The sequence below is a fragment of the Miniopterus schreibersii genome (assembly GCF_964146895.1).
Source record: "Miniopterus schreibersii genome assembly, chromosome: 12".
Taxonomy (NCBI): Eukaryota; Metazoa; Chordata; class Mammalia; order Chiroptera; family Miniopteridae; genus Miniopterus; species Miniopterus schreibersii.
Genome location: NC_138112.1, coordinates 15740161 through 15757364, shown reverse-complemented (window position 1 = coordinate 15757364; position 17204 = coordinate 15740161). Strand labels below are relative to the sequence as shown.

At 37.0% G+C, this 17204-nt stretch overlaps 1 protein-coding gene across 1 annotated transcript; it reads right to left on the bottom strand.

Moving 5' to 3' along the window:
- Nucleotides 1-6707: 6707 nt before the first annotated feature.
- On the bottom strand, nt 6708-14650 carry MMP12 (matrix metallopeptidase 12; the record flags this gene model as incomplete). The annotated part of the gene is made up of 9 exons (XM_081153659.1): nt 6708-6808; nt 7404-7507; nt 8235-8394; nt 8761-8894; nt 9717-9840; nt 10354-10515; nt 13500-13625; nt 13717-13865; nt 14457-14650. 9 exons carry the CDS (start codon nt 14648-14650, stop codon nt 6708-6710), a joined length of 1254 nt encoding a protein of 417 aa, XP_081009785.1.
- Nucleotides 14651-17204: the final 2554 nt, after the last annotated feature.

Genomic DNA, 17204 nt, shown 5'->3' with positions numbered 1-17204 from the left:
TTTCAAAAAAGTTAAAAATGAATTTCTTTAAATATAAAATAAACATGTTAAAAATATTATTCAGCTCACTAACTAATGAGGAAAGTAGTTCAAAGAAGAATCTGAAGAACAGATATGTATGCAATAAAAAATGCTAAAATACATTTTCTAGTGTTATAAATGCATTGATATCTTATAGGCAACAAAATGTAATGTTTAGTGTTGTCTCTTCTACCAGAAGGTAATCAATTATATCTCCAATATATAAACATTTATTTGTTGTTTTTAATAATTTTTAAAATTCTTCCATAACAGTTGACCTAAAATATTATATTAATTTCAGATGTACAACATAGTGATTAGACATTTATATAACTTACAAAGTGATCACTCAATAAGTCTAGTACCCACCTGACACCATATATAGCTATTACAATATTATTGACTATATTTCCTATGCTGTACATTATATCTCATGACTATCCCATAGCTACCAATTTATACTTCTTAATCTCTTCACCTTTTACACTCATCCCACCAACCTCCCTCCCATCTGGCAACCATCAAAATGTTCTCTATCTATGAGTCTATTTCTGTTCTGCTTTTTGCTTATTTTGTTTTATAGATTCCACATATAAGTGAAATCATCTGGCATTTGTCTTTCTATGTCTGACTTATTTCACTCAGCACAATACCCTCTAGGTCCACCCATGTCATTTCAGAGAGCAAGATTTCATTCCTTTTTAAATACCTGAGTCATACTCCAATGTACATATGTACCACTTCTTCATTATCCAATCATCTATTGATGGACACTTAGTTGTAAATAATGTTGCAATGAACATATGGGTGCATATGTCTTTTGGATTTAGTGTTTTGAGTTTCTTCAGATAAATACCCAGAAGTGAAATTGCTGGGTTGTTCTTTGTCTCTTTCTATAGCATTTGTTTTAAAGTCTATTTTGTCTGGTATAAGTATTGCTACCACAGCCTTTTGTGTTTGGTTGTTTCTATTTTCATGAACTATCTTTTTCCATCCCTTTACTTACAGTCTTTGTGTGTTTTGACCTGAAGTGAGTCTCTTGTAGACAGCATATGGAAGGGTCTTGTTTTTTATCCATTCAGTCACCATGTCTTCTTTTTTTTTCTAATCCCCACCAGAGGATATTTTTTCCATTGCTTTTCAGAGAGAGTGGAAGGGAGAGGGAAAGAGAGAGGGAGGGAGAGAGAGAGAAACATCAATGTGAGAGAGGCATGTTGATTGGTTGCCTCCTACACGGGATTGAGCCTGCAACCGAGGTATGTGCCCTTAGCTGGAATCGAACCTAGGACCTTTCAGTCCGCAGGCCGATGCTCTAACCACTGAGCAAAACCAGCCAGGGCACCGTATGCTTTTTGATTGCAGCATTTCATTCATTTGCATTTAAGTAATTGTTGCTAGATATGTATTTATTCTCATTTTATTATTCATATTTTTTATTTCTTTTTTTTCTTCTTAAAGAGGACCCTTTAATATTTCTTGTAATGCTGGTTTGGTGGTGATGAACTCCTTTAGCTTTTCTTTGTCTGGGAAGCTTTTTATCTGAACTTCGATTCTAAATGATAGCTTTGCTGGGTAATCTTATTGTAGGTCCTTGCTTTTCATCACTGACCATTTCATGCCAACCCCTTCTGGCCTGCAAAGTTTTTTTTAAGAAATCAGCTGACAGTCTTACGGGCACTCCCTTGTAGGTAACTAATTGTTTTTCTCTTGCTGTTTTTAAGATTCTCTCTGTCTTTAACCTTTGGCATTTTCATTATGATGTGTCTTGCTGTGGGCCTCTTTGGTTCCTCTTGTTTGGGACCCTCTGTGCTTCCTGGACTTGTCTGTCTATTTCCTTCACCAGGTTACAGAAGTTTTTCATCATTATTTTTTTTCATCATTATTTTTTTCAAATAAGTTTTCGATTTCTTATTCTCTCTCTTGTCCTGGAACCCCCATGATGCAAATGTTAGTTGTCCCACAGGCTTTTTTTATTTTTTATTTTTACTGTTCTGATTGGGTGTTTTTTACTTCTTTCTCTTCCGAATTGCTGATTTGATTCTCTGTTTCATCTGCTCCACCACTGACTCCCTGCGATGTACATTTCATTTGTTAGTGTATTCTTCACTTCTAATTGGGCCTTTTTTTTATGTTTCTTATCTCCATTTTTTTATGTTTCTTATCTCTTTGTTGAAATTCTCACTAAGATCATTGAGTTTCTTTGTAACCAGTGTTTTCAGCTCTGTGTCTGGTAGATTGCTTATCTGCATTTTGTATAATTCTTTTTCTAGAGTTTTGTCCTGTTCTTTCATTTGGGACATGTTTCTTTGTCTCCTCATTTTCACTGCCTCCCTGTGTTTGTTTCTATGTATTAAGTAAAGTTGATATGTCTCCCAGTCTTGGAAAAGTTGCCTTAGGTAGTAGATGTCCTGTGGGGCCCATTGGCACAGCCTCTCTGGTCACCAAATCTGGGAGTTCCAGGTACAATGCCGTGTGGGCTCTGTATACCCTCCTGTAGTCAATGAGCTTCCATTGGTGTTGGTATGTCAATGAGAGGGATTTACCCTTAGAATGATCAGCCTTAAGTAGTGGCTATGGCCACAGCAGAGAAGCTGCTGTGCAAGGGTTGATCCCACGGAGCACGTCAGAAGGACTCTGATACCTGATGAGTCCACATCTTGAGCATGTTGCTGGTAGAGGTGACTAGGTGGTGCTCTGGTGTGTTCTGAAGCTGGCCACCCTGTGCTCTGGTCCTGGGGCCTCCTAGGAGGTAAAGGCTAAGGTCAGCTGCTGCCGTACCCTCCCCAGGACCACCAGCATGAGCTACAAAGCAATCTTCAGATGGCTGTCACTTGTATTGGGCTTGAAAAGGACCAGGAGAAACCAAGTTGCAAACTGAGGTTGGCTACCACTAGTGCCAGGCCTGGGGCCACTTAGCCAAAAGTGTGCAGCACACAGAGGTCAGATGCTATTTGTTTGGGGGGGTGAATCTTTGAGAGATTTTAGGGAAGTTCACAGCATGAGCCAAGACAGGCTGTTTTTATGGAATAGCCACTGGAAGAAGATTGGGTGGATCCAAAAGCTGGGTGGGACAGGGTCTCAGGGAATCACCAGAGCAGGGCATGGCAAGGGTCTGCTGGCTTTGCAGTGGTAGAAATAAGCAAAGCAACAAAGGCCTCTGTCAACTCTTCTGCCTGAAAGAAAGCTGCCCCTCCAGCCCTCATCTTGAAGCCAGACAATTCAGTTCCTTTCCATGTGTCCCTGATGAACCTTTTGAGCTGCTGCTTGAATGCTGGAGCTCAGAGCCAGTGTTTCCAAGTAAGTCTGGGCACAGGCTCTTTGTTACGCAGAGCCCTCTTTGTCACTAAGTAACAATCTCTGCTTGTTTCCACAGCCAGAAGTTATGGGGACTTCTCTTTCCAGCACTAGACCCCTGGGCTGGGGACCCTGATATAGGCTGGGACACCTCGCTCCTCAAGGAGGGCCTCCAAAGCTGAGGTATTCCTCTTGATTTTTAATTGACACAAGTGGATGTGCAGCCACCCCATTCCACATCTCTGCCCCCCCCCCATCAGTCTCAATGTGGCTTCCTGTTTATATTCGTAGTTATAGAACTTCAGTTCCGCTAGATTTCAGGTGGTTCTTAATGATGGTTGTTCTGGATTTTGCTTGTAATTTTGATGTGGTTGTGGGAAGTTCTGAGTACTGCATTTACCTACACTGTCATCTTGACTGGATGCTAAATAACATTTATTTGCATTGCTATAGAAAAAGAGCCATTTGCATTATTATTGGTTTTTTAAAATTATTTCTATCCTTACAGAGTTATATAATAGACTGGTTGATGAATATTCAAAGGTGTGAGATAGGTTATGTGGCAAAACAACTGCAATTGATAAAAGCTTCATGAACTGTCAACAGGAAAGTAACCCCGCCCCCCAACCCTCTCCCCACCACATTTATTGCTAAAAACTGGCAGAGACCAGCTTAATCCACTGTGAGGACTAATTACACCTAACAGTAACCCCTAGCCTTATACACTCATTGTAATACATCAACATAAAAATGACACACCTCACTGCTATGATTAGAATCAGAAAGCCCATGCACATGGCTGATGGATATCCTCCAAGAAATCTCCAGTCCTTTCCTGGGAGGATCTTAAATATTCCTTCCCCTTATTGAGTACCCTACCCCCTCGATTAAATGAACCTCAATAAAGGAAACAAATCCTCTAAAGGAGAGCTGCTTTTTCTGTGGAGTAGCCCACTTTCTGTCTCACTGCTTCACTAATAAACTTACTTTCACTTTAAACTCTATGCTGGCTTCTATTTGAATTCTTTCCTACCCAAATCCAAGAACCCATAGTGGTTCTCGGACCCTCAGGACCTCGGACCACCAGAAAGCCTGTATCGGGTGCACATCTTCATAAAATCAGCTACTTTCCTGAAGGTCCGTTAGACAATGTCCAACACTGCATTGTAAAGACACCTGTAGTTTCCAAGTCTTGGACATTTGCCCCCTGATATTAGCAAGATATCACTATTTCCTATTCCAAGACAAAATGGTATTCCCTGGTCTGGACACACAAAGAATTCTTATGGCATGTTAAAAACCTTTTGATTAAAAGGTCGAGTAAAAGTACAAATAGCATGGAGTGCCAGGAGTTTTTACTTTATTTGATTTTTTTCACTTTCTAAATTTGAAAGGTAGAATTTTGTGGTGGTTAATAACACAGATTCTGGAGTCCAACTGCCTGGCTTTGAATTGCAGCTCCAAGACTATGCAACGTTGGGCAAATTAGTTCACCTCTCAGTGCATTTTCCTCATTTGAAAAATATTAATGATAGTATTTATCACATAATTTTAATGATTAAATGATAATTTATTAATAAATAATAATAAATTAATCTTTATTTAGTTATTATTAAGCATTATTTGTGTGTGTGTGCAAAACTTAGAACTGTGCCTGGCACATGGTTAACATTATAAGGATTTGTTAAACAAAATTCTACAATATAGCACAAATGGAGGTAGAAGGAGAAAGGGTTCACTTTTAAATCTTTAAAGGCATTTCTCATGAATACTCATGGAACTGTGAGGGATGTACTCTGGGCTTTTATTCCAGTATTGCCATTACTTAAGAGAAACTGCTTACTCCTGAATTACCTAACACTAAAGACATCTCAACCAAGATACCATTAAGTTTTCTTTTAATACTAATCCTGTGGGGAAGTTTCTTCATTTGAAGGAAGTGCAACATTTAGTTTCCTGTAGGGAAATAACATTTCTTCTAAAGATAACTTGACCCCACTACCTGTAATGACAACTTTAGCATTATTATACTGAAGAAACACATACTTGAGAATGGATCTAAACTATGAAGGACAGAGAGCATCATTCCCATCTAGATTATTTTTTATTCTTATATTTTCCCTGATCTCAGTTCATTCTACTAGCCAAGAACAATCACCTGAGCTGAAATGAACTTGACCTTTTCTTGGATCTCAAATACACCAGTCAGCAATGGTCTGAAAACAAATTAAAAACTCCAAGCATTCCATAAACCTATAAGACATTAGAGGAAGCTTTAATATGTGTACAATACAGAAAATAGAGAGCATATGTGTCAAGGTAGTGGAGAAAATTGATACAAGGCAGGCCAAGCTACCAGCATGATGTTCTCACCATATATGGTGCATCTTTTTTTCCCCCACAATAAATCTATGAAATGGGTATCACTAATATTTTCTCCTGAATTGAAGGAAGCTTAGATTTAATCTCTTTCCAAGGTCACACAGCAATTCCATGGCCCATATTGTGAGACTTGATCTGAACAGAAATTTTAGCAAAATGGAAAGTTCCTATTTCATGTATTCTTCTCTTCAGGTTTGTGGTCACACACTGTAGGTGCTTCTTGGAGTCATATGCAGTCTGGAGAATGTTTTCGTGACTTGAGACCAAGGATTGAGGTGGCTTTAAACCAGTAGCCAAAGCAAATATAACCTTTTCCTTTTCCCTGCTGCCATATTTCTAATCACCCCTTGGTATAAAATCACATCGAGACTTGTTTTATTTAGGAGTAGGTCCAGAAATATTTTCCAAATACATATTCCAGTTTTCAAGAAAAATTTTTAAAATCCAAATATTTTGTTTTAAAGTTTTTATTTAAACAATATAAATATATATTTTTATATATAATATTAGAAAAGTCAACACTGTCAACAGAATAAAATTTCATTGTCACCATAATTATATAGTTTACTTATCTCTTACTTACACTCTTGCCAATTTTAACGTTCTAGGTATATTTTATTTTTACTCCAATTAAAATGGTACCCTTGCTGAAATATTTAATGGTCAAAGAAACTAATTTTTTCCTAATTTTGGCTAAGCCAGAAAAATAATGATAATTTCTCACTTCAAGGATGTTAGTGAACAAGATATTCTCTTGGCCTTTGAAGGTATCTATTTTCAAACTTAATAGCAGAGTCAAGTAAAAATTGACAATGAGGGTTTTTAATATGAAAAATCTTATGTATTTTGTATAATCATTTATGTATATGATCATTTATCTATGGCCTATAGATTTTACCTTATTTTATTATATATGTCACTATTTAATGGTACATTAGGCACATAACAATTATGTAATAAATACTTATTGAACTGAAGCAAATTGGCAAACACCATTAATTATACCATTCCTAACAACCAATGTCAACGTTGTTTTTCTGAATTTTGGTGACACGATGTGATAGGATGTCATATTTAAGTTTGTTAGATCCTTGGTAAAAATAGTAGTGTCCTAAAAATGAAAACAAATTGAATAGGTTAATTCTCTGCTTGTATTTCTTTTAAAAAATAATATAGATCTGTGTTTTTATAGATTGTCTACGTTAAACAAGGTTTGATTCAAGTATATAAATGTTGAGTCCCTTGACCCCCAGATCTCCACCTACTGCCAGTCATTTTACCATTAAATATTTTCATCAATTCTATTGAGAAGGCTGTTTAGTTTTAAAGGCTGACTATTAACATGCAAATGTTTTTTAAAAGTTACACTTCAGGTGGAGAACTCAAAGAGGAGATTGGGCCCAGGTAGAGCACACAGAAGCCTTCATGGAGGAAGTAAAATGGACATGGGGGTGGGAAGAAAAAACAAAATATCTTGACCCACTCAACAATTTGCTTAGGTTGATCTTACCTAAAGACATTCACAAACAGTAACTCAAACAAACTCAAGCTCTTCTCATTCCACCCTCCGCCCCAGTCTTTGAGAGCCCATGAAGAGTGAAAGGAGATGAAAGGAAGGTAAAGAATCCGAGGTATAAAAAAGTATGAAAGATTCAGTGTTTTAAAAAGAGATTTCAAGTATCGTCATAGTTTCCTAATCTACTTACTGTTATAATAAAAGACTGCATCAATTTTAGGCTCAATTCCCAGGAAGTGTGCAGCAGTCAATTTGGGATAACCAGGGTCCATGCGTCGTCTCCTCTCATCATACCTGAGCAAAAATAACCAGCAGGAACTTAATCAGAAATAGATTTCATGACATAAATTTGACATTTCATGACATGAACAACAAAACCTACCTATTTCTCTCCTGAAAGGTTCATAAGGATTTAAACTGAACTGATGAGAAAACCAAGGACCTAAAGAGTTCGGATTTATTCCAAGTCCTTACAAGACTCTAACCTAAATCTTCCTGACTACTAGTCAAGCACTTTCCTCACTCTTCCACAACACTTCCACCAGTTCCATTCGTGCTTTATAGAGTCTGGTTGTCTAATTTCCTGTTAGTGAAGACCTTGCAGGATCAGCTATCACTCAGAGGATGATTTCCTCATATTGTATTATTGGGTCCAATGATTATGGAAAGGAATCTGAAGTTCCTGACTCTCAATACTAGGTCCCATACATCTCTACCACTCCTTTCCAGTGTTTCCACTATGATTAATACCATGACAGTTTATTTATCTGTCATTATGTGTTATCTCATAAATCAGAATCTAAAAGTCATTATGTGTTATCTCATAAATCAGAATCTAAAAGTCCAGAGAAAAGGTGTAGGTTGACAATAACTATGCCAGTCTTATTGTATTCTCTTGATTTCTCTCCCTGGAAGATCAAAAATCTTTGGGAATTTGCATAGAAAGCTATCTTCTGGAAAACCCCATTCCCTGCCTGTTTCACAGTCTTAGGGGTCAAATTTACTAATCATTAAAGCTCACCTCCAATATTTTTGACCTACAAAGAAGTAGGTCTTATAACGAAGTGGATTAAAAACAGCTGCATCAATTTTTTTTACAGAGTCAGGAAAGCCAAAAGAACGTATGCTCCTGGGATACCTTGGTTCTGGTCTTAAGTTGTTGATTAACCAGTACTTATCATCTGTGAATACAAGGAAAAAGGTACATTGGAATCATACAGAAAGAGTAATAGAAATATGTATTGACTTACTGAGAACATCATTCTTTTCCCATAATTCCAAAATGTATTGTTCCTTGCTCTTAAGCATGGCCTATCTCCTATGGTTCTGCATTCTCCCCCTACAAGTATTTCAATCTATATTTTACAAACTTTTCCTGAAAGTTTTATGTATTGTCTATTTAATCTTTTTAGGTTATAGTTCAGAGTACAATTAATACAATTTGGAGTGCTCTTTTTAAATCTATGTTTATAAAAAGTAATAGTATTTCCTTAATTTATTCTCTTCCTTAAAGTAGATCCAACAGCAAAACTAAACAACAGAATTACCTTTAAAAAGAAAAATGTGTTGTCTGGTTCCAATTTCATAAGCAGCTTGAATACCAGATGGTACTTTTGGCCATAAAGAAGAAATTAAACTAATATTGGCCTTTGGATTCCCAGGAAGCTTCATCCAGAAGGAACTGACATGTAAAACATTAAATACATGTTAAAAATAGTTGTAGATTCAAGAACAATAAAATGTGAGTGGAAAGGACCTGTGAAATGATTTAATGTTTCTTCCTATGATCTTCACATACTATTCCATGGATGTCTGTGTAGGAGCACCACAAGGAAAAAATGTTAACCAATTCTTTGATAATAGCAATGGTATTAATAGCCAAACTGTTATATGGAAATGCCCTGGATCTTGTAATCAAGGGATCTAGGTTTTAGTCTGGTCCCACAATCCATTCACTAGCTTTATAATCTAAAGGGAGTCACTTATCCTCAAGTGTCTCAGTGTTTGAATCTCAAAAATGAAGGATATTTGTCCTTCCTACCAAATACTAATCTCCTATACTCTCCCACACCTCCAATATCCGCTGCAGTCTGTAAACAAACCATAAGTCATCCTGGAATTCCCTTCTCTATAATCAAGAATCAAATCCTTTTAATAAGTACTCTGTCTCAGCTTTAGTTCCAGACACTATTTTTATCTATGATTAAAATACTTTGGTCTCTCTGTTTCCTGTGTTATCTTTCCCCAACCCAGATTCTTAATGGAAATCCATTATTTACACACCAGTTTTCTAGTTACGATATAAATATAATCATACTACTGTCTTGCTTCAAAATCTTATGGAAGATCTCTCCAATGCCTACAGTATGAAGTCCAAGTACTTACTCACAATTTTTATCTACTTAATTTTCCATCGTTTTCTATTATTCCCCAACAACAACCATGACAAAACCCACCTTAGAAGAGAGCCTTTAAACTTGGTCGGGAATAAAAATGATCCTACCTGTTTTTAAAGAAAAAGATTTTCATTCCAACTGTAGTGATAGCATCAAAACGCAAATTGGGATCACAGAGATCTGATTCTGCAGGGCTAAGAACTGATGGGAGTTGGTGCTTTTCTGGACCTCCTGAAAATACATTTCAAGTGCATTAGAAAAAAATCTAGTTTTTGGTTCATAAGTGGAAGAATCGTTTTTAAAATATAGTTAATTTTCTTGAAGAGAAAAGCATAAAAATCAATTTATACTTTCTATAACATTTACAGGAAGCATAAAATAAAGGTTTTTTCCCAGGTGGTTGCAACGTTATGGAGAAAAAAATCTGTTCACTCTAGTTTTATTGTTCCAGTTATATTTTTTTCTCTGTGTGCCTTCTTCGACAGGCAATGGTATGTTAGATAGAAAGAACAGATTTGAGGCCAGAGGCTTAGGTTTTGCCTCTGGCTCTGGCGTTAACATACTAGGTCTCTTGTGCTCATCTATAGAAATGAATATAATATCTGTGCTACTTACCTCACAGGGTTTTCATGGGGTTCAAAAGAGAATACAGATGTTAAAGTTTGATCCAAATGCAGGTATCATGAAACCATTCATAAAAGTGAGTATCTTTATAAGGCAAAATGGTAAAGAAATTCAACTCACCATAGAGAGACTGAATGCCACGTATATCATCAAGAGAGAGGCGAAATGTGTTGGGGTCAACATAACGGTAGTTGGGAAACATTATGGCCTTTGGATCTCTGGAATGGTCAAGACCCAAGGAATGGCCAATCTCATGAACAGCAACCAGGAACAAGTTGGTGCCTAAGAGGAAACCAACCAGAAGGGGAAAAGAGCAGTGAAATATATAGGCATCTAGAAGACAATAACACGATTTAAATCTGACACTATGAAAAGGGAAACATTTGGGAATCTTTTACTTGGTTCCCCTCCTTGCACAAGGTTTTCCAACCTTGGCACTATTGACATCGTAGGCCAGATAATTGTTTATAAATCTCTGGCTTACCATTAAGTAAGTAGCAAACTCCTCTTCAGTTTTCACAACCAAAATGTCTCCACACATTGTCTAATGTCCCCTTGGGGAAAAATTGCATCTGGTTAAGGACTACTGCACTATCACACAAATGATATATATTTTGTTGTGAAAATTTCTAGAATAACTCATAGCTGTGTTCAATATTTCTCACTGCCTCTAAGTCATTCACACTTCATCCCACTTTTACTCTTAATCAGTCTTGAATGGATATTAAAAAAAAGTCTTTAATAGCCATCCTTTACTAAACCCAAATATAAGGCCATATTAAGCTCCAGGTACTATAAGACATTGGAGAAATAGATCACATTCTGTCTAACACTTATACAACTGAAAAGAAGCCACCATACTTTCTACTTACAGGTGAGGGCACAGTATCAGCAAGATTGATTGACCAAATTAAGTGCTGACCCAAGATTCAAACCTGAATTTCTTGACTCTAAATAAAGCTCATCCTTTTACTATATATGATTCTAGATGAAATCAGAGACTATCCTTACAAATTATATATGTTTATGCTGACAAGTTATAGTCAGTCCTGTTCGTTATTTCTGTATGCCCTAGAGCATGTACCTTTGAAGGTAAGAAAGAGGGTGGTGTCCTATCTCTCAAGCTTCTCAATTCCCAGAGGATTTGAATAACCCCTTACTAGTTTTTATGTGTTCTAGTCTAATGCCCTCATTTTTGCCTTTGTGTTTCTGTGACAAAACTGGAGCTCAGAACTGACTTGCCCAGGGTCACACTTCACCTAGCCTCAGAGCCTGGCCTTGAAACACTCCCCAGTACCCAAGTGTGAACATAGAGTCCACACTTCTCTCTTGGGGGTTTGTAGAAACATTCCCTATAACACAGGGGTTCAGCAACTAATTCAGAAATGCTTTAATTTCTCTCAAAGAATGAAAAAGAAGCATAGATTCTGTTATTCTCTGTGTTCTGCTTAATACTGGGAAGAGTAAACAAAGCATTTTATATTTTGGCCTAAACCTAAATTTATCTTATTCCCAATTCATATAATATTTTGTATATAAGACCACAACTGGTCCTTATGTCAAAATAATGGATTTCTGTTTGTGTTCTGTTTTTTGCTAAATTGTGTGCTCCTCCAGGGCACTACTGCATCTTTTTCATCTCTGTATCCAAACACTCCCATGGCATTAGCTAACACTATAACAGAAACTCAGTAACCATTGAGCTCATTGTTCATTTAATTTACTGTTTAAAAAATTAAGTTGAGAATGAGCACTATAAGTTAGGCCTTTTATTATTTAGCTATTTAAAAATATAGAATCAAGGTCATTAAAAATAAGGCAATATGGACAGGTAGAAAGTACACACTAGACTAAGATAAGAATTAAGAAAAGCATATTCTGACCCTAGATTTCACAAGATAGCCACTACCTATCTCCTGGTCTCAACTCCCTCTAACTGTTAAAAAAAACTGTATTAAATGGTTTTTCTAAGGTCCTTCAGAATTCCAAAACATTCTAGCTAACTAGCACAAGTCTCCCACATCAGATGAAATTATTATAATCCCAAACACCCTTGGTTATAAACCCCAAATACCCTCTTGCATAAAATTTAGACAAATTTAACATGTCTAGCTGAGAATTGGTAGTTCAGCAAAAACCTAATCCTACATCATTTGTCTTTTTTTTTTTTAATTATTATTAATATGTCTTTATTAATTTCAGAGAGAGGAAGGGGGAGGAAGAGAAAGATAGAAACGTCAATGAAGAGAGAATGTCAGTGATTGGTCACCTCCTGCAAGCCCCTTAACCAGGGATCAAGCCTGCAACCCGGGCATGTGCCCTGACCAGGAATTGAACCACAAGCTCCTGGATCATAGGTCAGTGCTCAACCACTGAGCCATGCCAGTTGGGCCATCATTTGTCTTTTGACAATACAAAAGAACTCTTATCACTCAAGAATTCTGTAAGTGTAAAACCATGTGTCAGACTAAAACAAATAATCTTTCTAATCTATAAACTATTGGTATCTAACGTTTGCAATATCAGCCAGAGAAAGGGGGTGCTGAGTAAAGCATATTCTTGATGACTTTCTCTCCATTTACTTTATACCTGTGTCAGTCATATAATCTAGGATTCCCAATAGAGAGATTAAGAAGGCTTCTGATAGGATGGCTTGAATTTTCCAATGGGCAGTGATTCCTCCAAACAAGGGAGACTAATTATTCACATCTTCCAACTTTTTGATAAGAATGATGACTTACAGTCCCTCTATAAATACATACAAGTTATTATTAAACGGTCAGTTGGGCATTCTGAAATTTTTTCCCAGAACCACCAGAGACTACATGAGCATATAACATTGTGTATCTCTATGAGGTACTCTAAATTCTCTATAGCATCATCTTTCTGTGTCACTATTAATCTAAGAAATTATCAGCTTATGATGGATCAGGAAGATAGTCACACTATTTTAGGATTGTTAGCATACACAGAATTAGTATCTGTTTGCGGGACTGAAAGTGTTCTTAAGGTTCTTGAGTTTAAACTAAACAACTAGCTCATCCTCAGATTCCTAGAACTGATCTTTAAGATAATCTTGTCCAATATCCTCAACTTAGAGAGTGTAAAATTGAGACAGTATTGCACTTTACTTAGTGGCAAAATTATCATCAGAACAAGTTTCCTCATTCTATAATCCTTCCTCAGAATGTAGCCTTTCAAAATGGTGGTGTAATTTAGAATCCGTTAGGCTTTTCCTTTGTGGTTTTGTTTCTTTGTTTGCCTACCTTGGTAGTTTTTAGTCCAAATTTCATCTTCATCAAAATGTGTGTCGCCTCCAATACCAGGTCCAGGTCCAAAAGCATGAGCTATGACTCCGCCTCTGCCATCAAAAGGGTAGTAGTCTCCATGAGCTTTTAAAAAAGAAAAGGAAATTAGTCTTTCTCTTTGACATGCCACAGGCCATGTCAAATGATAGGCGTGAAGTCAGTCCAAGTTGTCTACCTCTGCGCCCAAAACGAATCACAATGTCAGCCTCGCGTGCGTAAACCTTCGTGAATTTCAGGGGGGTCACCTGGCTCCATACTTGAAAAGCTTTCTGGATGGCATGGTCAACATCCTCACGCTTCATGTCAGGAGTGTAATTATCTATTCTTTATCAGCAAAACGAAAAAAGGAAAAATATATGAAACCTATGTGTTAATTTGGTCTTATTATGATACTCCAATAGCATCATTGGAGAGTGAATTTTTTTTATTTCACAAATTAATTGTCCTGATTAAAACAAACAAACGTGCTTCTTATACTACAGAAACATTTATCCTTGGACAGCTTCCTCCTTAAACAGAATCTAACTTAATTCCTTCTCATTTATTATTTACAGGTCACCATTACGAACAATTTACATTCACAGAAGCATATGCCTTTTGCCCCTGCTCCAAGACTTCTGCATTTATTCATCCTGACTACTCCAGAAAACATTCTCCTGTGCCTTATTTATTGTAGATTTAACTTCATTGCCCTTTTGTCTGCAGCCTTCCTCCTCTGGTCTGGACTGGCAAGCCAAGCAATCCCTGAGTGAGCAATCCTCCCCTCTAGGGACAGTGAACTTTAGCGGAGGGATGGTGTTAACAGTTGAGGGAGGCTTCTATCCACGACCAGATTTAGGGCTCTATCTAAATGCTTCTGGTTTCTAGAAGTCAGACCTATGGGAAAACAGAAAAAATACATGGCTATGATGTTACCTGTAGGTAATAAAATGTTTCTTCCATGCTGGCGTCTCTTGGAATGTCTTGAAATTATGAACATCAGGTATTCCACATCGAGGTCTGTGCATCATGTCCAGGGTAGATTTGTCCAGTTTCCCTGTCACATTTAGTCCAAAGAATTGTTGCATTACCCGAACTTTATTTTCCATGAAGTTCTCATTGGTTTTCATTTTTGTCATTGGAAATTTCTCTATGTTGAAGTCATAAAACAGTTTTAAGTACCTCTGGAAAAAAATACATTTGGTATTACATTATTACACATCGAAAGGTTTCTCTTGCAGCTCTGCATATATGGATCAACTGCCCACTGATGTTTTCAAACCAGGTATCAGGCAATTAATCATAATGAGAAAAAGATTTAAATTTTTTGTGCTGTCAAAGACGTGTTATAAACATTAGCAAGATTGATTCCTAGAAGCCCACTGAAAACACCTTCATGTCTCCACCTCTTCAAATTGTTTCTACTTTTTAAAACTTATTTCAGCCTCTAGCACACCATGGCATTCAGTAAGCCAGCAAAACCTTTATTGTCAGGATTCACAAACTATTAAGTTGGGATAAAATTTTCTTGCCTAAAAATACAAAGCTCAACACAAGTGGACAACTATGACAAATTCAAACAGCCTTAGAAAATGGGGAACTCATCTGAACTTACATAGTTAGGGGAAAGACATGAATTGAAAAAATCATATTTTAAAAACTGTTCAGGAAGAAATGTCTGAGATAATGAAGGTAAAGAGTAGTTTTGAATTATCATGGCAGACTGAAGTGGTTAAATTAATCAAGACATTGTTCAAAGCTCAGATTATTAACCTGCATTAAATGGTTAATGTAAAATGCCATAAGAGAAGTAGAACACCAATTATTTTTAACTAAAATCCCTTGGCCTAAGCTTTTTAGTAGAAGGGACAAATTCACCCACCAATTTTATAACATTCCTTCAAAACCAGTATCTCTTTATTACATTCCTCTTTGGCAAAGAAAAATTCAGTACTAAAATCAAATAGCCTCTTAAGCCAGTTTTCGAATAGTACTTTTCACGATAAAACTGGTCAATGCAATACATCTTAAAGACAGAAATCAGGCTACATAAATACTATAGCAGTTAATACTTACAACAGCATATGTCACATAGTTTTCTACAGAGAGTGTAGAAGAAACAGCTCTGGGAGCAATGACCTGCAGGACCAGGATCAAGAGAAGAAACTTCATTCTAAACTTCTCCTAAATGACTTAACCTAAGTCACCCTGTCCTTCTTAGTACAAGTTCCTTATATGCCTCTCTTTATATAGCCTTTAGGCCAGACTCTATGAACATGAAATCCTTTGAGTGACTCATAGCTGATATCATCTTTCTATGTATTTAAAAAAACCCACAAACACAAGCATGACCTTACTCTAGGACCAACAATGGGTCAATTCCCATCTAACCCATCAAGGGGTCAGTTAGCAATGAAGTTATAACTCACTCAGACAACTCAAGGTTATATTTCTTCAAACAAAATAAGCCCCTACTTCTGCCCACCCTGCAAAATAATCCATTATACAAGAAATACTGAGCATCTAACTAAAAAATACATCTTTAGGAAGTTTAGTACCTGAATTTTCACTGTAATACTTTCTTTATGTTTGTTATAGGTAAACTAAACTTTTATTTTAAAAAAAACACAGCCTGGCCGGACGTGGCTCAGCAATTGAGCATTGACCTAGGATTCAGGTGATCGGGGTTCAATTCCCTGTCAGGGCACATGCCCGGGTTGCAGGCTCAATCCCCAGTTGGGGGCATGTAGGAGGCAGCCGATCAATGACTCTCTCATCATTGATATTTCTATCTCTCTCTCTCTCTCTCCTTTCCTCTCTGAAATCAATAAAGATATATTTTTTAAAAAAATTTAAAAAACCACGAATAACTAAATTTAAAGGATTAGGTAAATAAAATGCTTTTGCTAGAATAGAGGAATCCTCTCCAAGCTGAACCTAGCTCCCTAGAGAACTGTAGTGTAGAGGTTCCATGTTTATTACAGAAAAGTTAAAAATAGTATGACGCTTTGATGTTTGTTGTATGTGTTGTACAGGCTTAAGGCCTGTTTCTATAACTTCACATCTTCAACCGTCTGAGCGGAGGCCCATTCCCAAATGAGGAGCTGAGTAGAGAGATTCCAGAAGCAAATTTCCCTGGAGGAAACTGTCTGGAGTTGGCAGCATGAAAGTCAATACTTCAATTTTAGGTGTTAGAAAAAGTTTGCTTCTGGAACCTTTCTACCTCCCTATCAGCTCACCTTCCTTCCCCTGTGACCTAATTGTCCCATTAACACAGAATCTGCCTCTCAGTCAATAGAGAAAGTTTGAAGACTGAAAACGTTTAAGAATCAAAGAATGAACTGTGAAGGCTGAAGTGCAGAGTGGGGCAATCTCCTGATTCCATATGAACAGTCTGGGGTGGCGGTGAGAGCAAGATGGGTCATTGCTCTGACCCATCTTCCAGGCCTGGGGAATGCTGGCTGCTCCCTAGAATTCCCCTGAGGCTTTTGAGTAGGAAGGAAAGGAGGCTTCTGCGTGGTACCTGGCATCCACCTCCAAACTGCTTTTTTCAGACTCTGGGATTTGACCTCTAAAACCTTCAGGTATTTCATTTGAAAATGAGAATGGTAACCTTGGCTTCCTTATGCTTTTGTGATGATTAAATGAGACAATGTATTTTAAATACCAGCACATACTATAGGT